This window comes from Esox lucius, chromosome 17 (genome assembly GCF_011004845.1).
Source record: "Esox lucius isolate fEsoLuc1 chromosome 17, fEsoLuc1.pri, whole genome shotgun sequence".
Taxonomy (NCBI): Eukaryota; Metazoa; Chordata; class Actinopteri; order Esociformes; family Esocidae; genus Esox; species Esox lucius.
In genome coordinates, this window is record NC_047585.1 from 41,287,388 (window position 1) to 41,310,442 (window position 23,055).

Genomic DNA, 23,055 nt, shown 5'->3' on the forward strand with positions numbered 1-23,055 from the left:
AACGTAACCGTTGTTACTTTAGCTTATCTGTCAGGCAGGGGAAGTAGTTTTATATGTGTGAGTGTGAAGATTATTTGCTTCAGTGGCATTATCCCCGGCTAAGCTTTTCTATACATTTCCATCACAATTCTGTTCGACACTATTCACTTAACTTTGGGCATTTTTCTAAAGCCCCCCCGCCCCTGCCCGAAAAAACATCCCAGCAGTGGCCACTAAAAATGTCACACAAAAAAACAGAACCCTAGTTAACGCACCACCCCCATGTCGCTATTATCGGGGGAGACGGTACGACCATAGACGACACCACGGGCACTTCTTTGTGCGTGTCCAGCGGTGGCCAACGTACAGGGTCAACGTGGCGGTGGCGTTTGTGGTGGTGGCGGCAGCGGTTGTGGTGGCCGTTGTGGTGGTGGTTGTAGTGGTGGTGGCGGCGGCGGCGGTTGTAGTGGTGGTGGCGGCGGCGGTTGTAGTGGTGGTGGCGGCGGCGGTTGTAGTGGTGGTGGCGGCGGCGGTTGTAGTGGTGGTGGTTGTAGTGGTGGTTGTAGTGGTGGCGGCGATTGTGGTGGTTGTAGTGGTGGTTGGCGATTGTAGTGGTGGTGGGCGATTGTGGCGGTGGTGGGCGATTGTGGCGGTTGTTGTGGTGGCGGCGGCGGTTGTGGTGGTGGCGGCAGCAGTCATTATTCTCACAGCCTGACTTGGCAAACAAAACTCCTCAGCACCCAAGGAAAAAAAATGTCCTCTGGCTGAGCCCTTCTTTCCAGTTTCCGTGGGAGCGTCTGGAATGTCTCTGACCCCCCCCCCCCCCCCCTTTTGACTTTTGGAGCCTGCTGCTCGCCCCCCCGTAAGTCACGCCCGTTACTGGAATGTCCCTTTACCCCCCCCCCCACGCAAAATGTCCCTGTCAGAAAACAACACACAAATCTCTACACCACACACTGTCCTTCGGGTTTCCAGGAGGTCGTAGGGGCAACAGCGTTAAGGTGTCTTAGCAATGAGGGGCTGTAAGGGCCGTTGTCAGGGGTGACCAACACAGCCGTACACACTCGGTGAGACGGTTGAACCACTCTCAGCCAATCAGCATTCAGGGGTCCGACCACCCTGTTTATTACATCGCAGATACTTGTTTGCGACTTTGTAAATGCTCCTTATTAAGAATATTACAGATTTGATTGTGACGATTATATTAATGGCACGAAGTCTGACTCACTTGGCTAGACGGGCTGATAAAGTTTGGATTTTCCTTGGCCGGGAATGATTTAGATCCGAGAGGGACAGGCTAATCAAGCATCCAGTCCATCTCATTACCGCTATGGACAACAGCCATGGTGATATTAGGCTCACCGAGTCTGTTGCAAATGGCATACTATTCCCTATATAGTGAACTGCTTTTGACCTGGGCCCTAGGAAGTAGGGAATAAAGAATAGGGGGGATTTGAGACACATCCAGGGAGTGAGTCATACTTCCTAACAAATTCAGATACACAACATGACTTACAAAATGCCACAGCTTCGCAAAGAATGTCAAGAGACTTAGGTTAATTATATTAATTTTCTCCAAAAGTAGGAAAAGTTAACTGAATTCAGGGAAGGAAAGAATTATGTTCTGGACCGGTTCCACTCAATTTCTCACCTTTCAATAAGCATCTGGCTATTCTGTCAGCACGCCACTTAACCATTAGACAGTTATTTTTTTCCAGAGATGTTGCCATAGCAAAGGAATTCCTGGCAAAGTTTGATTTAGATATTTTCTATTCAGAACCATGAGCTGCCTTGGACTGTGAATTTTTCAATGCCTTTTTTCAGCTCCATGATATCAAAACACATAGCAATAAGCAATAACATACATTATGTGCCATGTAATTTCACTTTGCACTAAAGCAATATTTACATTTGTGCAATATGTTAGACATTCGTGGTGCTTAGGATCCTGGAGTTCATCATTCATTGAAGACCAGATAAAAAAATCTACATTAAGGTTAAGAAAAATAAATCTGTTTTATGATTTGGCTTGTGTTTTATGAAAAATTTGTCACTGTGTGTATCTAATACATATATTTACAATCTAGCCAAATTGTGGCACTGTTGTTGACATGCCACAATAAAAGTGTGACTAAAGCAGAAACAGACTCCAAGAAAAGCCCATAATTCTTTACAACAGCCTCACAGAACCATCTACATTCATGGAATTCACCTCACCCTCACAAAGCAAGTGAGCAGCCAAATGATGGTTAAAATAAATAAATAAGTCTTCATCATCTCACGGCAAGGTCATAAGGGCCAAAGATATTAATAAGAGACAAAATACCTGCTAATAAAAACTTTGAAGGTACTGAGGTATGGAGCCTGGGTAATTAGGAAGAGGTTTATTTTGAAAGTGATCATTATATTGTCAAGAAGGGATAAATTAAAGCGAACATGCCCATTGGCACAACTTATTTTTTGTAGCCTTGACATGTTTCTCTGCTGAGCTGTTGAGTAACTTAATATTCTTTGGAAATACCGTGGGCGAAAGAAATATATAGAAGTAGCATTGTTCTTGAGAAGGGTATTATTGGTCTGAAATACTGAATGTCTACTCAGGATTTCCTATTTCAAATGAAAGGTAAGCATGTGAGAGAATATTGTGGCTACTTCAAAACGAGTATGTACTGTATAACTAGGGTCCTTTCTGCAGTGATACAAACATTATACAGAGCAAAACGCTGGGCTGTTATTATGAAAATTCTGTAGCAAACAAATTAATTCTCAAACACACACATGACTCTGCAACATTACCCCACCAACAAAAGCTCCTTTTTATTATTCTCTAAGGTTATTTAGTCACACTTGATCGTTTTTTACTCACTTAAACTTATTACCCAAATTTTACATTAATACTGAAGATATTACATTTTAACTGAAATCGTTGGGGGCACTGTCATCTTGTTCCAAATGCATCATCGCAAGAGTTAGGTGAGTATGTATTTATTCTGGAAAACGCTATTACATTCAGTATGAATATATCAGCAGTGTTATTACATGCAATATCAGCAGATCCCATTACTATTCATCCTTAGTTACTACATTTAGTGTCAACATATGAGAAGTGCTGTTTACTTACCATCAGAAACCGTCCGCTAGGGCAGTGTCTCCCAACCCTTTTCAGTTACTGTACCCCCAAAATGTTTTTGCACTGCTTTCAGTACCTCCTCATGTTAATTTCACTAGTAAGTCTTTGGTGTCATGAGTGTTTTCAAGTACCCCCAGGGGTCCTAGTACCCCTGGTTGAGAACCACTGCGCTAGAGGAAGTTATGAGCATATTCATAGTTACAGTGGCTTGTTTGCGAAGGCTCTGTGTGAGTGTGCTCTATGTTGGCGGACATTCCCGCAACCTTCTGCAAGTTTCCAGTGAAAGGCAATATATTTTTTGTTGGGGAATTGTGTTGTTTGGACATGCATTTTCATGGCCCACTTTCAATGTCTCTGTGCCAGGCTTCAACGTGTTGTGTTTGATAGCCTGTGGCGGGGGTAAAGGTTGATGCAACAACAAAAGCCCTTTTCATTTTCAGTGGAGTATAGCTAAGTCAGTGCAAATATTGCCGTCGTCAGTGTACAGATAAATGTCACAAGCTTTAACAAATAGGCTGGCATTTATATAGACAGTTTTAGGTTCAGTAAATGTTCACCAAAAGTTGATTTCAAACATTAAAGGGCATCTGCAAGGTAATTAGGCCCCATGTACTAAGTAAAGGACCTCCGGATATTTCAGGACTATTTCAGGACTATTTCCGGACCTTTTCATGACAATTTCATAGATGGTTTGGCCTTTTGGATCTCCTGAGTACTATCAGTGTTCCTGGGAACAGAGCAGGGTGGTCCCTCAAAGGTTAACTCCAATTAATTTGTGGGTTGGGGGGGGGGGGGGTACTGTAACTGCCTCATCAGCCATTTTATTGTCACCATGCATGGGTGCTTTGATGTGGACCACTGAGCCACAGAGTTTCACCAGCCAATTTATTTTGATTGACAAGCTAATTAACCAGAAAACCTCTGACGAGACCTCCTCAGTTTGTTGGCCTGTAGTGATAAGTGCTTACCAGGGAACTCGACAAATCCTTGGATAACTATATATATATATATATATATATATATATATTTTTTTTTTTTTTACACTTTAGAAACCATCTTAGAGAGGGTTTTATCAACTTTTAAGGTTATGTATGTTGTGATATCATGGCAACTTTTAACCATGTTAAAAGTTCAGGATTCATACCATGGGTATGCCATCACATTAATTTTACTGTGCTAATTGTGTTGGTAAAGGGTTTAAAAGAGCTTTTTCTCTCTCGCTTATGATTTAGGGCAAGGCCTTATTTGACAGTTAGTGAAACTATCAAAGTATCCTAAAGGGAAAAAAAAATTTGTCAAACAGTTTACATATGAATAAACAAAATAAGTGTTGGGATCACCCACAGTGCTTTGATTGTGGTCAGACCAAGGACCTTTTCCCACGTTGTAGCTGGATCTCAGTCATGCTTAGAGATGGTCGTTTTAGAGTAACAACTTCTTTCTGGACACATACAAGCCAGTTTTATCTGGTTAACTGGTGTGTCATTACAAAACTTCCAGCCCATAAAAAAAAAAACATAAAATTTTTCTCACAAATATTTTCTTACATAACACCAAAGTCACCTTATATCAAGTTGTATAAACACACACACACACACACACACACACACACACACACACACACACACACACACACACACACACACACACACACACACACACACACACACACACACACACACACACACACACACACACACACACACACACACACACACACACACACACACACACACACACACACACACACACACACAGGACAACTGTAAAGGCTTGCAGCTCAATCCGTCTGTGTTAAACCAAGGAGGCCCCTGGATTGTCTTAGTTTGGCCATGGGAAAGAGGAATGCTAAGACGGGAGGAATTACCATTGGCACCAAAGTTATTCTCCTGGAACAAACATACTCCACTTCACCACATCAGCATCATTGTCATCGGGACTGAGAAACAAACACGCACACGCACCCGCACCCACAGACACAAACATAATCACACGCGCACACACACACACACACACACACACACGCGCACAAACACACAGAGGGGCTTTTCAAGTACCCCGATCACTTTGATTTGCACAGACTTGCGGTTCTCATAGCTCCGGAGCAATTTGGCATTGCCTTGTCAGTGTAATGCTTTAATGGTTGACATTTCATTGCCAGGACTACACTCGCTTCAGAGTCCCGTCAGCTGAAGGGGCGGAGTGGGAGGAGGAAGTGCTGACAAGGCCCCTCTGGAGCCAATCCATACCAAAGGCAGAAATAAATGCCTCGGATATTCAGCACCGGATCATGCAGCCCTGAACACTGACACGTCTTTGTGTTGGCACTGTATATGTTATACTGAATAGACGTTCTGTGGCGTCGACTCGGTTCATCCAGGATCTTTAGGCTTGGTCCTGTTTCAACAATGGTTTTAGTCAGGAACAAAATGCCTGTAGGTAACGCTATCCGTAAACATATTGCCAAGCTCACAAATTTGAGGGAACACAGTCCACTGAACTGCATTTTATGTGCAATGTCCCCAAACGCACAAGGAAAACTTTCCATTGAAAGCAAACGCAAAGTTTTGGTTCTATACTCATAAGCTGATGGCATCTAAAATGTGTGCTCAGTGTATGAATTTGACTATAAACGTGTAGTTGGAGGGGATTTTAATGCGCATTGTCGCGCTATACAAGGTTCACCCTCGGTCTCAGCACTCACTCCCTGTCAAAATAAATAAACCAAGTGAATTTTGTCCTTACGTTTCGGAAACAATTTCTTCCATGTTGCTTCCTGAACATGATCCTTAATGCCACTGCAGTCTACAGAGTCCCGTCACAGTGCTGCCTAAACCTCGACCACGGCCAGTTGGTCAGAATAGCAAACAACATTACCCCTTTAGACAGTGCTGCAAGATCACAGGCACCTTTAATCGCTAAGTACAAGTACACACACACGCACGCACACACACAGGGACAGAACACACAAAGTCCACACAATCTCGATGTAGTCTTAAGTACATCGACTTGACCTACAGCAAAACACAATGGGCTACGACTCACAACCTGGGAGCGTACGAGATGACGGGACGCACATCGGTTTCAGTGTCGCAGAGGTGCAGGAAGATGAGCCGGGTTTTGATCGCAGTACACCGCAGCTACTCGGTTACACGTTTTCGTTGGTGGCTTGACGCGGTGAGCAAAGTCTCATTCGTCTCCACGCGACCGACGGTTGGTTTCTAAGGGCCGCGGCACGGGGGAAAGAAACTGCTCACGTTGGCAGGATTTTGGGGAGCATGACTGACCAAATTGCCTCAGTGCAGCAGCACACGGACATCCCCAGGGACTCGTCCCCAGGGACTTACTGCCGTAGGCCAGAGGCCCATCCAGGAGAACGCAAGCCAAAGTAGGACCGACGGTGAGCGTGTTATTCCCTTATAGAGCAGGCACGGGGCATACAGACATTTACCAATCTACTGGTCTTATTGGCCACCACGGCAGACATTTAGTCCCACTTGGCACACTACGCCCTGTGTAGCACCGGCACCGCAACACTTACTGTGCCACTGGACCAGTTCTAGGTTCTAAGGAGTGGGGAGCAGAAAATTATTACACCAGAGACTGTTACTTTAAATTTAAAAGGCCGGCAATCTACCGAACACAAAACACACTTATAAAATACAGTACACAAAACAGAAATACCCTGCAGGTTCTTAATACTGAGGTAAGTATAATAAATGAAAAGGTATTTCACTCTCTTTTTGTTCAAAGTTATTTTAGTCGAACTAATCTAAGTTAGACCAGTCTCTTTGTCCTAGGTTGCACCTTATTTAGAATTCCTATTTTTCTTCCTGAGTTAAGTCCTTTATCCCTTTCTTTTAAGGGTTAAAGAATACCTTCAATTACACAATCAAATCAAAGTGGACAACAATCATTTCGGATCACATTCAAAAATATGAACTCAATATGAAAATAAAAGTATAACACCTTAAATTCAAGTTCAAATCCAAATGTGAGTTCAATTATTCAGTTCAATTAAAAGTTTCAGTTCTCTTCAGTCCAAAAATAATAATTCGATCAGTTCCCAGTTCAGTTCACAAACAATTCCTGACACTCCTACCACTCTGGCAGCGAGTCACCATACGCAGGAGATTTCCTCACTGGTGCGATGGAGAAGATGAATTGAAGGTCTGGGCCTGACACGCCATCTTGAATCCCGTCTATGCACGTGCAGGCCTGCACGCTGCAGACCAATCCTTCCTCAGACCGAGCTTCAACACCAAAAAAACTGACTAAAACCGGTGTGGCTTAGTTCTCATAAAATCCCTGTCAGTTCCCGACCAGGTAAGTTATGTTTTTCAACTGCAAAATCAACTTTTCTACTCTTATCCCCGCTTATTAGCCACCACTCGTTCCCTCCGATTTTCCTCCCGCTCTCTCTCAGGTCTCTACTGCAGCGTCACTCAGGTGCTGCGTCTAGCGTCACTAGTCCCTTAAAGGGGCAGCGACATTAATTTTATTTGAATCTTAAACATATCATTTTTGTTGTAATTTTTTTAATTTAACTCTGATGAATTAACGTACATTAAATGAATCACTTTTACCTTCCAACCTATTTATGCTTTTAAACTATTTACTCATACTTATGTCATATTTTAACATGGGTTACACCTGCAAAATGCACTCCTTGTAATGAGAGTGCCATGGGATCTGGCCAAACACAGTGGCCTCCCTAGGCAGTAGGATGCAATTAGGGCCCAATTCTCTTGTTAGCAGAGGGAGTAGAGTAGCCTTTGCGGTAGGCTTGGCACCATAATACGTGGATCTGAAGCTCTCTGGTCTGATGGGTTCTGGGAAAGCCCTTCCTGGGCCATCACTTTGCACCAGGTGGCTCATGTTTAAACACGTGGCACCACAGCGCAGGACGAAACGCCGGTACTATGCCCCACCCAACCTCCCACTAAGAAACACTCAGCACGGCACACACATGTTCACTTTAAGCTGTATGTTCACTTTAAGCTGCTTGCGCACACACACACAAAATAAATTCCCCCAAAACACACAAAACTACACCCTGTCATCACACGCAAGTGATGGCCATTGCAGAGGCCCAAGCATATGAATGAGAGTGGGGATGCCGTGCCCAGATTACTAACGCACCTGTCGTAAAAACTGATTATGCGTTTATTGATTCATTAAAACAATGAATTGCTAGAACCAGAGTGGGAATTAAAAACCGACTAAAAGGGACAGAGCCTCTCCTGAATCCGTCTATCTGCTTTGAATGGGGTAATGATTTTGTGGAGCGCAGTTCAAAAAAGGTCACTTTTCCACTCAGGGATAGAGACACAGAAATATCCTGAGACCTGCACCTGACATGCCTGTTGCACACCTGACTGAACTGTAAGGAAAATAAGGCAGGCGAGATTCTTACACAGTAGAATATGTCATTAGTAGTCCCAAATTAATACCGGGACCTGAAAGCAGTCACCGATGACACCGGTGGTAATGATGCCTCCGCGCCGGCGAGCCACCCTCTGCGACACCCAGTCGGGCCAGTTGCCCTGGGGATTGATCAGCCGTCCTCCCCCACTCCCACTCCGGGTCCCTCTCGCTGGGTGGAAAAGGCCGGCCTGTGGCAGTGATGAATGCACTCTCAGGGCGGAATCCAAATTAAGCCCAGGATCAAATCTGTGTGTGTGTGCTAGTGGCAGCCGTGCCTTGTCCAAGGGGAGTTTGTTAGAGCACATCTCCTCTCGACCGGGAATAAGGTAAAAGAGCAGGAGAAGAAATATATTTTCTACAGTATTAAAGCAAAGCTTATACGTGAGTAGGAATTATGTACGGTAGATTATTCTGTGTTATATTGCATGTGTGTTCATCACTGTAAGACTTAAACTCTGTTACAGTGGAAACCTATAGCCCAGTGATAATAAGGTGCGGACAGAAACAGAATGTAAAGTACCAGGCCTCTCTCTCTCACGCAAACACACATACACACACTTTTGCAGAAACACACATTCGCACTTGGGACCTCATGATTTAATCAGTGGCGTTTGCCGGTATTTTTATCAGACCATCTTGGTTTATTTTTTTCATCCAATGGGATGGATTATTCCATTCCACTCTTATTGTGATTATAATGTCATTATAATGGCAGAAATACTCCTTTTCACTATTTCCCTCAGCACACCTACATATTTTTTAAATATTTTGTAATTTAGCAGACGCTCTTATCCAGATCTATGGTCCACCAGCCAACCCAGTAAGTACAGTGCCTATAGAATGTCTGCTGCCTTGGGAATTTATTTTGGGTCGTGTTACTGCCTCAGAGTTTCAAATACTTGCATTTTCATATTCGGTCAATAATCTGAACGCCACACTTTTAAGGAGAATTCATTGTGAATTTTAATTAGTAATATCATTCATATGTATCTCATAAAACCCTTTTTACATCAGCAATCACAAAGCGCTAACACAGATACCCAGACTAAAACGCCAAAGAGTAGTGCGCCAAAAAAAAAACAAGAGGCAAAAATAGTTTTTGATGTAAACAAAATATATGAAACTCAAGTGGAACTTTTTGACATGAATGAAATATGCTACATTTGATGCAAACCCATCTCTGCCTACCACCCAAAGAACATCATCCCAACTGGGAACCATGGTGGTGGGAGCATCATGTTCTGGGGATGCTTCACATGGCAAGAAGGAAATGTACAGCAATGTACAGAAGGAAAAGAAGGAAAGGTAGAGCAATGTACAGAAAAGCCTTTGAGAAAAACATGCTACCTCTCCAAGAATGTTGAAAGTGACAACAACCTAAATCACACTGCCGAAGTGACAGTGAAGAGACTCAGGAATAAAAAGAAAAACATAGTCTGAGCCACATCCTAAGCAGAACTTATGGCATGACTTACGAACTACAACTAAGGGCATGACTGCTGTATACCAACACATCCCAATTTGACAGGGATTGAATAGTTTGTAAAGTAGAATGGTAAAATATGGCAATTTTGTTGAGTCTGTGACACATTTTGTGCATTGACAAAACAAAATGTAAAGAAAGTTCAAGGTCATGTATATTTCCTATAGGCACTATACTTTGTATTGGATGAAGTAGCTAGCTATCAGTAAAGTGCTCATAGGAGTGAAAACTAAACTGAATCAATTGTATGGAAAGCTGTGGAAGAAAACCCATACATGTACCCAGTAAGTACAGATCCACAGTGCAATCAGTTTCCTAGAAAACACAGAAAAGTACTTGTACTTGAACATGTGTTCAACTAAGTTGAACTGTTTAACTAAGATGAAACACAGAGTTAGTGTCTGGGTACATCTATAAACTAAGTTAATGAAAGTCGCTGTTGCTATAGTGGAAAAAGTTGCCAATATGAGGCCACAATATGAGATCAAAACAGCGTCTCAGTTGTAGACGCCTGGATCAAACTACCTCAGGCTCGATGCTGGTGTTTAGGAACATTTCGAACAATGCACGTAAATTCCCACGCGGGGCGGAAGTCTCTCAATAACCTCTGCCTCAGCAAAGTCACAGATGCCACCGCAACTCCTCGGGGTGAGTAACCCGTGAAATGATTCCTGACATTACAGATCACAGGGCTGGTGGATGAGCTCCCCGATATCAGCGCGCTCCTGCTCTGCTGCCGTCGACAGGGCAGAGGGATTTACAGTGATTTCCCCTGCCTGGCTAGCTCTGTAGCGCTCTGTGTCAGCAGGCTTTACCGGTACGCTCCAGCAGACATTTTCTCTGTCCTTCTTTTTCCGCTTCAACGTCAACAAACTGGTGCATCGACCAAATTTCATTATGTCTCAGTATGTGGTCTGGACAGCACTGGGGAGCATCAACGGCCCAGCTCAAAGATGCACTGCGTAGGTCCTGTGTAGCTTCAGCCTGTAGCTGTGAAAGAGGTCCTGACAGGTCCAAACGGGTCCCCGCTTTCCAATTTTGTACCATGTTTTTTTAATTTTGTGGGATATTTTATAACATGCATTTTTTAATGATATAGAGCATATTTACGTCAATTGATATATGTGAAATGGTCCGTATGAAGAATGTATTCTACATTTCTCAATCAAATCAACTCTCCACTATCCGGCATGGTAAAATAGATTTTATTATGGACATTCAGCGGAAACATACTTTCTCTGTATATGGAAATTGACCCCAAATGTCATTTATAAAACGTACTTGTACTCGCACCCCGTCTGCCATTTTTGGGTGTGGCTTGAGGAGATGATTATGTCTGTCAGTGACACCAATGGGGGACCACAGAGGTGGAGCTAACCAATGTAAACTGCATTTCACCATGTGCTTTTGTATGCACCCCAGTATAATTTCTGTTGAATGAATGTAGTGAAACAAAATCTCCTCACTATTGCTGAAATATTTTGTACATTTTCTGACATTAGAATGCAAACATTCTACGTTAACCCTTTAAGAGTCCAATTCACAACATATCATACAAATTTGGTGTCCTTTAGATCCCAGAATGAATCAATAACATTCAATTAATTCCCTCAAATGAATTACTGTGCATTTTTCTCCCCTTCCAGTCTATCAACATAATCTACGTTATTTTTATAGAGTATAGAAAGACAATAATGTCCAATAAGGTGCACAGTCATTATGGAGTGTGGACATAAATGATTGGGAGTCCTTGAATACCTGCACTGCAATCAATGGACAACATGAAAGCCTTCCTTTAATCTTGTTCCCTGCAGCTAAAGACTCATCTCCCATTCATTGGTTTCCCCCTACCCGCCGCCGAGTCTGCCTAGCCAGGCTAATATGCAGACTGCATCGAGCCCACAGGATCCTCCTCCAGGAACTTCCTCACATCTCTCACCAACGGTGTGGACTGACAGTCCAGAGGTTCTCAATAGGTTTTTGCAGATTTATGACCGGCTCTCCTTTTAGGTCGTTTCAATGGGATAAAAGCACGTTTCAGTGATCGAGTGCACTGTCTGTTCTTCAGGACGTTTGCTGGGTGGGATTTCTGATGGGATTTGAGGCAGCTATTATTTTTGGTTCAATAAGATTGACTCTGATAACCCACCTACACCACCCCTAAATTAAACTGCAGAGCGCTCAACCTTGGTGTGCTAAGAGGCTTTTCCTCAAGATTAGACTTTTTCTATTCCTTGGCAGTTGTTCACACTTCTATCCGAAGGAACGGTTCATCATGCTTCTTTTTCCCCAGGAGAAAAATTCTCCCTCGTGGCTTTGCTACAAAGAGAATCAAAGCCGTACCAGTCGTGCAATCCAGGGTTTCAAAACCTAAACCAGTGCCCTTTCTATTGAAAATCAGCCCAAATGTTTTGGCGTCTCTCACCTTCTAGGATGACCTCCTTGCCAGTCTTTTTCAGTGCCTGCACGGCCTCGTCATGAGTGGCCTCCCGCAGATCTGAGCCGTTGACCGACAGGATGGCGTCCCCCACATACAGCGCCTCCGTTTGGTCAGCTGCCAGCCCTTTAAAGATCTTTGAGATGAGAATGGGCATTTTATTCTCCTTCCCACCTGCAAAGCAGAGCACATGGCATCGGTTCAGTTAGTCTCAATAAAACACAGTACGCTTCACATAAAGAAAACAGATGGCTACAGTGTTAAAATGGGATTGGATGTGAATATTAAATGTGGCTGACAGAATTTTTCTTCTTGCCTGCTCTGAAATTTGATCAAGCATCTTGTCAGTTACTAATCAGATGTTCAAACCACTAATCCACCCTGAAACCCCCAAAACCTGACCAGTAACTGAAAGGTCGCTAGATTGAGTCCCTGAACCGCCAAAACAAGACAGTGAGCAAGATGTATGTAAGCCTCGGCCGCTCCTATAATTTGCTCTGGATAAGAGACATAAAAAACGTTTCTGAGTGATTAGATTAAGACAAGGAGCCAAGTTCACCACAGGTAAAGGACAATTCATTTCCTCTGTGTGAAGAGGTAACAGGCGTGAAGCAGAGCAGGGCTCAACGTTTCGCTCTGCAGCTGTGGAGCAGACGAGGACACCCGGCCTCTTTTCATCAGTGGGATTATGAAGGCCAGTTCCACGGGGCCCTTAGCGGGAAATATTGTCAATAATGTCAAGTACCAGTTGGTCCTCGGCCTTGGGGCGTCCAAGAAATGTCCCGAAAATGGATTTCCACTGGGCAGTTCCGCAGTTCTAATTTGTGCATCGTCTTCAAAGACTAGGGCCAAGGCACTCTCAGGAAGAACGGCTGGGTGTGACACACTGGCCTATGTCTTGATCCGGGCGGCAGCGGCGGTGAATCGGTCCCCTGTCAACATGATCCAGACCTCTCATGAAGGGGGCTCACACTGCACACTGGGGTGACATTTGATGGCTGTCTGTTTAGTGATTGAGATGGAGAAATTATGCCTACCAAGTTGAGATTCTGACCCCGGATTAATAGTGTGGGAGGAATTTATAAATATCCTCAGTGACTCAACACTGGAAGTAAAAATAAAATACCAGAATGTAATATCACCAGGCGGTAAATCACCATGGAACAAACTCTGAATAGATCTTTTGATTAGATCAGGAACAAATCCTAGGCATTGTGTTAAGAGTAAAATTTCATTGATTCAAATTGATGGCAGTCAGCTGAATATGTGAAATTCCTTATGAACGTTCTAAAAATTGTACGCATTCATACCCCAGAAATGATCATGAATATGAGCTTAACTGAAGCAATATAGGCCTAATCAGATTCAATTTCTGTGATTTCAACACTCCCTCAAATATCACTTTCACACACTACTTGATTATGCACATTTGACTCATGCAAAGACAAAAAAATCACGGTACGGTAAAAAAAATTATGCATTCATAGCACTAACTCTTGCCTCTAACAACTGGGGAAGGACATGTTGTTTAATGTTGTGAAATATTGCTTTGCAAGTTAGACTTGATTTGTAATTTAGTTCCAGAGGCCTACATAAACTCAGACCTTTCTAAATGCTTATGTGTTATAGTCAAGAGGACAGTCTGTGCCTCTGAATTTTTAATGCCCAGACTTGAGCCACCTCTTAAACCGTACGCAGGGCTCAAAGGTCCAAGTGGCCATGCTGTGAATCTTAAAATAGAATTTGGAGCTTTTTTGGTCAACCATTCAACATTTGTCCCTCGGAGAAAGTAGACGGTCAATTATCACATGTGCTTATTTCACAGCATTATACTAAACAGTCCCGACCTCTTGCCCCCCCCCCCAGGACAATACAAACCCAAGCCATTGGGTGTAAGTAATCCCACCAAGACCTGGTCAACAGGCTTTCACCCATATATAATGACAGTCCAGGACGTCAGCCAAAACCCCTGGGATGGCACGTTAACTTATTGCATCATCTTAACAGTACAGTGTAAACAAGTGCTCCTCAGCATTTAAGACTGGCCAATCAGGTGCACATCTTCTCCCTGTATCTGGGCGAACTCTGAACCTTGATGGAAACATGACCACCGCCGCGGAGAGTGGCGGGGAAACTGAACGGACACCGGGGAATACATCCACGCCTGTTCCAAAACAACGGAGCCTCGCAAAACATACATGTGGAGGGATAGGAACCTGCTCACACATCCTCCCGGGGCTTTGTTTCCCACAAACGCCAAACAAACAATGCTCAGCCTTCGTTCAAGGCCTCCTCGTGTTGCCAGATATGACATACAGATCCACATTTTCTCTCAGTATAGGGTAAGGGGTGTGCATTGTTAAAAATAAAATAGAAACTGGGTATGTTCTGATTGATCACACGAGGGTTCAGACTGGAAGTCCAGAAGGAGCGCCACATGCCTTATAGATTCTGACTAGAACCTCATGGAGATTTAAAAAAACAGACCCAATGCATCCAGTGCTGCATATAGCTGATATTAAAAAAGCAGTGTAAAATGCTCCAAATACGGTAATATTGCTATATTACCGTAATTATTTACTGTATACAATGGTTTATCCCTACGTCCCTACCTTTAGGCAATGGTCAAGCCCTACATCACAACCTAAAGTCGTTGTTCTGCAACCTCGGGTCTCTTGGCTGTTCCACCACTAAGAAAGAACAGCTCCCGCTTAGCTTCTCTGTCTTGGCGCCTTAATAGTTGAACCAAGTGCCCTTTGACGTTATGAGAGCACAGCCCCTGCCAACCTTGCCCAAACTTCTGAAACGCTACCGTATTAAAAAGAAAAAGTGGGATCCAGAGCATTCCAAACATGCTGAATGATTGATCTGATGAGTACAGTATGCATTATGCAGGCCATAGAAAAACTGGGACATTTTCAGCTTCCAGGAATTATGTACAGATCCTTTCGACATTGTGCATTATCATGTTGAAACATGAGTTGACAGCGGTGGAACAAGCCACATGTAAAGGTCCTTTTCTGGTGAGTTTACACCTAGACAGCAGTTTTTAGGTGTGTTGGATGTACTGCCAAATTCTCTAAACGAAAGAGAAATTAACATTCTTTCCTCTGCCAAAAGCTGAGGTGGACATTTCTGCAGACAGATTGACAACTGCACAATCCCTCAAAACTTCACAGGTATCTGGTATTTTCTTGTGGGACAAAGCTGCACATTTTAGAGTGGCCTTTATTGGATCATCTGTGTAATGACCATGCTGTGTAATCTGTTTAAATCAGGAAAATAAGCTTTTTGTACCAATTGAAAACTTCTGAAATCTTTTATTTTAGCACACGAAACATGGAACCAAGAATTTACTTATTTCTGTAATAAGTTCTACAAAAATTAGTCAAATGTATTGTTTGTGCAGACTGATAATTAAAAGTAACTGACCAGTGAAAATCTCACAGAAATGTATATTTTCATTTAACTCATACCCTGATAATGTTGTCGACTCCTAGAGAAAACATACACTTGTAATTCTGTTTTTTAAATCAACAAAATCAAACTTCTATATTTAAAAGACCATTTGACAAGAAACCAGGCAAGCCTAGTTCAGCCGGCCCGCAATAGAAAGAGTTGCCCTCTAGAGATTTGAACCCGGGTCGCCCACGTGAAAGGCTAACCACTCAACACACGGGGCTGCTCTTGTCTATACTGACACCCGGCATCTGTATATCCAGAGCAAATCCTCTTTTGCCACTGGCCGTTTTAATAGTTAATTGGCCATTCGTGAATGACATTGATACAGTTAAACTGACTAACGTTTCTTACTAACGTTTGCCACTGGAGGTTTTAACACTGTATTAGCCAGTAATAGGCTTTACCGGTATCTGCTAACTTACTGGAACAGTCATAGGAATTGAGCAATTGCTTCCACATGAGAGGCATGGTCTTTAACCACTATGCCACGGCATTACACATTTCAGCAGTCATTAGACTCCATTGAGGATTGTGTTAAACTGACGTTTCTTATTATTTTCACCTCCACCATAGCATCTATGAACTGTATTGCTTTTGCCACTGGCCATTTTAACAACTTATTAGCCAGTAATAGGCTCATTAGTATCTACTAACTTCCTAGGAATAATCATAAGAATTGAGCACTTGCTAGCGGGACTGAAGATTAACAATTCCATGCCAGAAACAGTCGCAATATAACCGTATACAGTTTCAATTAAGGCTTACTATAATGTAGATATTAACTGTTTTAGTCAACAAAGTTTTTGTCTATATGGAATAATTTGTAATGTGTACATCGCTTTGCCTGCGAAGAAATACGAACTCGGGACCTATAGTTCACAAGTCCACTTCTCTAACCACTACGCTATTTAACAAGAGTCAGTCAGTCAGTCAGCCAGCCAGCCAGCCAGCCATTCGCTCTTCTAAGCCGGCTCCGCTTTCGCGGTCCGGCAAAAAATACACAGGAGGATGACATCTGGCCAATCAGCAGTGTAGAGATAGATGAGCTGACCAATCAACCGTCTACACAAATACATAATATTTTTTATGACCGGTATATGCACTCACACCATTCTATTGTTAGGACACGCCTACACCATTCATTTAAAAGAAAAGCTGATTTCTGTTTTTAAGACACGCCTACACCATTCATATAAAAGAAAAGCAGATTTTTGTTTTTAGTACACACCTACACCATTCATTTAAAAGAAAAAGCTGATTTCTGTTTTTAAGACACGCCTACACCATTCATTTAAAAGAAAAGCTGATTTCTGTTTTTAGTACACACCTACACCATTCATTTAAAAGAAAAAGCTGATTTCTGTTTTTAGGACACGCCTACACTATTCATTTAAAAGAAAAGCTGATTTCTGTTTTTAGGACACGACTACACCATTCATTTAAAAGAAAGCTATTTCACTGTATATAACTATATATTTCATAGAAATCTGGAAACACTGGGCCATTAATTTCACATAAAATGTGGGGTTTGGGTTTCTGAACACGGATCTACTTCTGAACACAGTATATGGTGTCGGAAGCCTCCAGTCTGTCTGGCCTTAAATTTAGAGCCACACAGAGCCGCACATCTGACCAGACGCAAGGTCGACTCAATGCCTCCCTCCACCAAGCCAGTGTGGGTTCCCGAAAATAAACACCGACAGACAGACTGCTCCACTCCTATTAAATAGCTTTCATCTCAGGCCAATGACAACTGCATTCTGGGAGCTTCTAGTCAGCTGTTTGAATCGTGGTGTGAGCCGGCCGTCTCCCGCCTCACTCTGTCTCGGCTTGACGCGGCAGTGCCACGCAGCACCAGTCACCGAGTGCTGGTCGGTTTGACCCGGTTAAATGGCCTTTCTGTTGGATTTCAAAGCCACAGCAAACCGATGCGGGTGGACACTGTGTTTGTGTCATTTCTTAGGAGGCTGGACGTGACCCACCACTGTGGCCTGCCAAAACAGCAGAGCGTTTTCCCAGTGCAGCGTTGTAGCAGGCCTGGGCCATCCATCAAAATGTACCAACCTCCCGAGTGGGTTGCTAGGGGGCGAGACCAACCGCCCGAGTGGGTTGCTAGGGCGAGACCAACCTCCCAAGTGGGTTGCTAGGGCGAGAGAGACAGTCTGTCTATGCCTCCAGGAAGCCAATTTACCCACCCCTCCCCCAACACCATAGCACTTTAGTCTCTTCATGATATTGCATTATTCACAACAGCCACCATTAACACAGACATTGAGGTTTTTTTGGATGGACGTTTTTGCATCGCGGAAATCTATATTGTCATTAACACAGACATTGAGTTTTTTTTGCATGGACGTTTTTGCATCGTGGAAATCTATATTGTCATTGGCTATTTGGGAGAGATTTTTCCAAATGGCCTAATGCAGCCCACAGCAGGAGGTCAAAATCACATTCTGAAGCATTTAAAATGATGATGTTACCCTTTTGGTGTAAGAGCTGTTTGGGAACGGGGGGGGGGGGGGGTCTGTAGGATGGTACTGTTGTGCTCAATGTCACAAGGAGTTGATTTTAAAAGTTTGTGTTCTGATGATAAATTGGCAGTTGGTGTTTAAAAAAAAAAAAAAACACATTAGGCAATTATTCAAAAAATTCTACTAAAAGGGGTTGCATCCCGACTTTAAAGATCCAAAAGAATGCGAGGCTAAAGTCCACCAGGCTGTACCTGGGAGATATGAGTGCTACCTGCTCGTTCTTACGAGGTGGTGCACGAAAAACATTGGGTGCTCCAAAACTTTAACGGAGCACAGTTATGTCTAGATGGAAAGATTGTGACGGTGCACCGCCTCGCCGAACCGTGCCACACCAAGTCCCAAAAACCAGCTGTAACATAGTACACGGTTTGTTATGGTTACAAAAGACAGAAAAGTAGTGTACTTCTTTATTATAACTTGATGTAAGAGGTTTCTTCACCCTGAAATAAGTATTTAGGTCAAGAGAATCTCCAACGTTGTTCAGTTTTCTTTAAACAGCCATTAAAAACTTCAGCAAAGTGTGTCCACTGCTAGTTGAAAATCAATAGAAGTAGCCATGCTTGACTGCATATTTGATTTGATGTTACTTAAAGGCGATTAGTCAAACTCCTCCACTTTCACCACCTTTTGTTCTGTTATATACCTAATTTACAATTGATTAAAACAATTTTGCCATAAATCTACACAAAATACCCCATAATGGCAAAACGAAAACACACAATTTGTGCCAATTTATTGGAAATCAATACCTCATGTACATAAGGATTCAGACAGTTATCCAGTAATTTGTAAGCACCTTTGGCAGCGATAACAGCATTCGGGCCTTTTTGGGAATTTGCACACCATCGATTGGGATCATCTGTAGGGAAACCTGAAGATTGCAGTTCACAGATGTTAAATCGGCTCAAGTCTGGGGTATTCGGCTGTGCCAATCAATGACATGGACAGACTTGTCTCAAAGCCACTCCAGCATTATCTTGGATGTGTGCTTTGGGTCATTGTAGTCCTGGAAAAATCACTTTTGCCCAATCTGAGGTCCTGTGCCCTTGGGATAAGGTTCTTGTAGGTCCTCTGAATTTAGCTCCATTAATCCTTCCCTCAGTCATGACCATCCTCCCAGTCCTTGCAGTTGAGAAGAATCCCCATTGCATGATGCTGCCACCACCATGCATCACGGTAGGGATGGTATTAGCAGGAGGTCTACATAGAGTTCCTTGGACATCATGGCTTGCTTTTTGCTCTGATACAAATTGTAACGTGTGAGACCATATATACACAGGTGTGTGCCTTTTAAAATCATGTCCAATCAATTGAATATGCCAGAGGTGGACTCCAATCAAGTTCCAGAGATGTCTCCAGAATGATGAGTGTAGATTGATGGCAAAAACACAATATTTTGTCAATTATAAATAAAGTTTATAACACAACCACATATAGACAAAGGGTTTGAATACTTTTTGAAGTCACTGTATATGCCTCCGGAATTCCAAAAACACCCTCTTTACATCATTTGGCTTTATCATAACTGATATGTAGAATTTTCTTTAAAATATTTTAATTACTTTTTGTTTATAAAGCAACAGTTGGGAAACAATGGAAACACATCAGTTATGTGAAAATGACCTATCTGCAAAAGCAAATGTCTAGCCTGCCAATTCACTTGGCCACTGGGACATTCATTTTAAAAAGACAATCCAGGACTATTACCAGAGCATAAACAGTACTACCATGTCTCAGAAAGACATTTCAGAACATAATTGTGAAGAGAATTCTAGCTAAAAAGCACAACTTCAAAGATATAAACAAATAATTATCTGCTACTTTGGTACAAGCACATTTCAGAAAAGGCACAAGCTTCTGAAGGTAATGAAACGACCATATCTGGAAGTTATGGCTAATATAATCCTGTATAAAATACAGAAACCAATTCATTAGACTAGAAATGTGCATATTTTACAAAAACTATTACAAAAAGATATATATACACAAAAAAAGATGATGGAAGTTATATTACCTGTCTCAATTACCTTTAAAATATTAGAGTGTATGCAAACAAACTGAAGACAATTCAGTTTGGTCTATATTGCTTCACTGACATTCTTTCTGATACTTTTTTGTTTGTTTTCTTTGTTTTTCTTCCCAATAAAGCCTGAAAATAATTATGAATGTGGTTTCATTTGGAAATGACTAACCTTCTTGAAGCCCTGCACATGATGACCTTCCTGCCAGATTAACTACTAGAGACTTCAAAAGTAGTTGCTCCATTCACATACGGGTTTCCCTAACGTAGACCAGGGTTTACTTCAGCTAGCTCCATCTGATTTCTACTGTCAATAAAAGCTTTGCAAATATGTATACAAATGAGTAAGGAATGTGAAGTGTGTCCACTGTTCTTTAAAGAGGAGAAATTCTTATCTGTCCTGACTGATATTCTTATCTATCCTGACAGGAAAAAAAATACACGACATCAGATTTGGCAGTTGCTTATCCATTTAGTTAGTGCATTCTGCAGGAAGCCACAGATGATACCCTAAACTTCAAGGTTTTTAGATTCTTTTCTTATGTTGCTTAGTGATCAGGCAGTAAGCAGGGAGATAATGGTTTCAAATCACTCATTTGAGCCATAACTTTATATGAGGAAATAATCCAGAAAAGGATTTTAAATGACATTTTTTGTATGCATGGTAATTACTCAATAGCTTGGTAATAACTTAAGGTAAACAATACGTGAAACAAACCCATTTGATTAACAGATGTCCTGATTCAATAAACCATATGGACCTTTGATATGTACTAGTTCGATGCATACTGCCGTCATCATCTTAAATGGCAGCTTAAACTCCTTATTCCCATGGGGTGACATTAGAAAGCATTTAGCTCTCTTGGCGTTGTACTGATTTCACACTGATGCTCATATTACTACTGTATTGTATTCATAAACACTTTAAAATACGCCAATTTGCACATCCTCATGGAAACTACATTTCATGCCCATGCATCCAGACGAACTAACCAACCAACCTACCACGCAGTAACACATGTTCATATAGTTTGTTCAACACCACTTTTCTAGAGAACTACCGTTCTTTGTACAGTGGGATAGCTTCCAAAATAACCAATTGGCCAGCTCAGTTCGCGATATGTTGTGTCATTCGGTTACCCACTGTGGTAAAGTTAGATGGACGCTCAATGTTTGACCATCCATTCAAGACATTCCAAGCTCAATAGGCCACAAGCGGCTTAAGCTACAGACCACAGGGTTAATCTTTTTTATGATAGAAAGAGTGTGTATAACACTGCACAGGTCTTGTTTTCCCTATTTCGGGACAAGTTTTAAGATGGCACAAGACATTGTTGGCAGAAATGTAGGCAGCCTGAGCAGATTCAATGGGAGTCGCAAGGGACCGTCAACAAAGTGATTCATCAAAAACATTTCATCTAAAAAAACTCTTTGAATACATCACCTGCAAACTTCAAAACAGTTCAGAAAGAAAGGGAAATATGCTGCTCACTACAGTTTGCTTGACTTAGTTGTTAATATCAATTCTCATATATTTTCTATGCACTTATCTTCAAATATAATGCACAGGTTAGAGTTTCAATAGCTGTTTGATCCCATGGCCTAGATGGGTCAAATCAATGCTATATTCTTCAGAAAGAACGGTTATACATTGCAGCCATTTTTCATAAATTTTATATAAATATTTCACATTTTTAATAGGTTTTTCCCCATATGACTGAGTCACATCATTTTAATGGTAGATTATTCCCTACATAGCATGGCATGTGGCATAGCGTTTAGTTTTTCACAAAAAGTCATTCAGTTTAAACATATAAATATTTGACTAACTTACTTTGAAATTCAGTACCTCCACGATCACATAACAGATGCTTCAACTCAATGTTGTCATCTTCAGAGGGAAGGGCCACAAATAGAACAGCAGTTCAAACAGCAGCACTTACACAGTTTTTGATCAATATTTGTAACTTCATATTTTCTATAGCATTTTTCTACATGTGACTGTTAGTTTCTCTTTCGGTCAGCCATTTTGATGCTGCACAAGCGGAAATCACCTCTCCAAGCCGGAGAGGCATAAAACATGTGGGACGCTCAAATTACGCATCCAAGCCCCTGAGAGCTGGATTTTGGGTGTGGCGACGACGTTCACTTCCATCTATTGAGTAAGGCCCAGGTGCCAGTCCAACTCTCCTTTTCGGCATCTCCGGGCCTGGGAATCTGGCATGTGTGGGGCCATAATTTATAAGTGATGCCAGTCCCGTTTGCACTCCCGATGGCTGACTCGTTTCAGAGAGTGAGACCGAAGTGTCTCAGCCACAGGGTCTCAGTCTATGCGGTCCCTCTGTAGGCATGAAACCAGTCTCCCCCTTTCCCTCCCCCCCTCCCCTTAGACCCACTCACAGTTGGCCTCTGAGTTGTCTGGAGCAGACCTGGGGTCTCCGGTCCAATCACACTTTGCCTCTTTCCTTGCGTTATTTCTCCCTCTGGGTTTGTATTTCTATGGCTTAGGATAGCTTAAGTCAGGAGCCACCTCCAGGGGTGCATGTGCCCTCCTCTGGGTCATGTGACAAAGCACCAATTAATTTG

At 42.4% G+C, this 23,055-nt stretch overlaps 1 protein-coding gene across 2 annotated transcripts in view; it reads right to left on the bottom strand.

The window, feature by feature from the left end:
* Positions 1-23,055, bottom strand: part of snta1 (syntrophin, alpha 1) — a 38,812-nt gene that overhangs the window by 12,898 nt on the left and 2,859 nt on the right. For both annotated transcript variants that reach the window (XM_010902633.3, XM_010902632.3), the window contains exon 2: positions 12,445-12,630. In XM_010902633.3, coding sequence (XP_010900935.2) covers positions 12,445-12,630 — 186 coding nt within the window. The remainder of the gene's footprint in view (positions 1-12,444; positions 12,631-23,055) is intronic.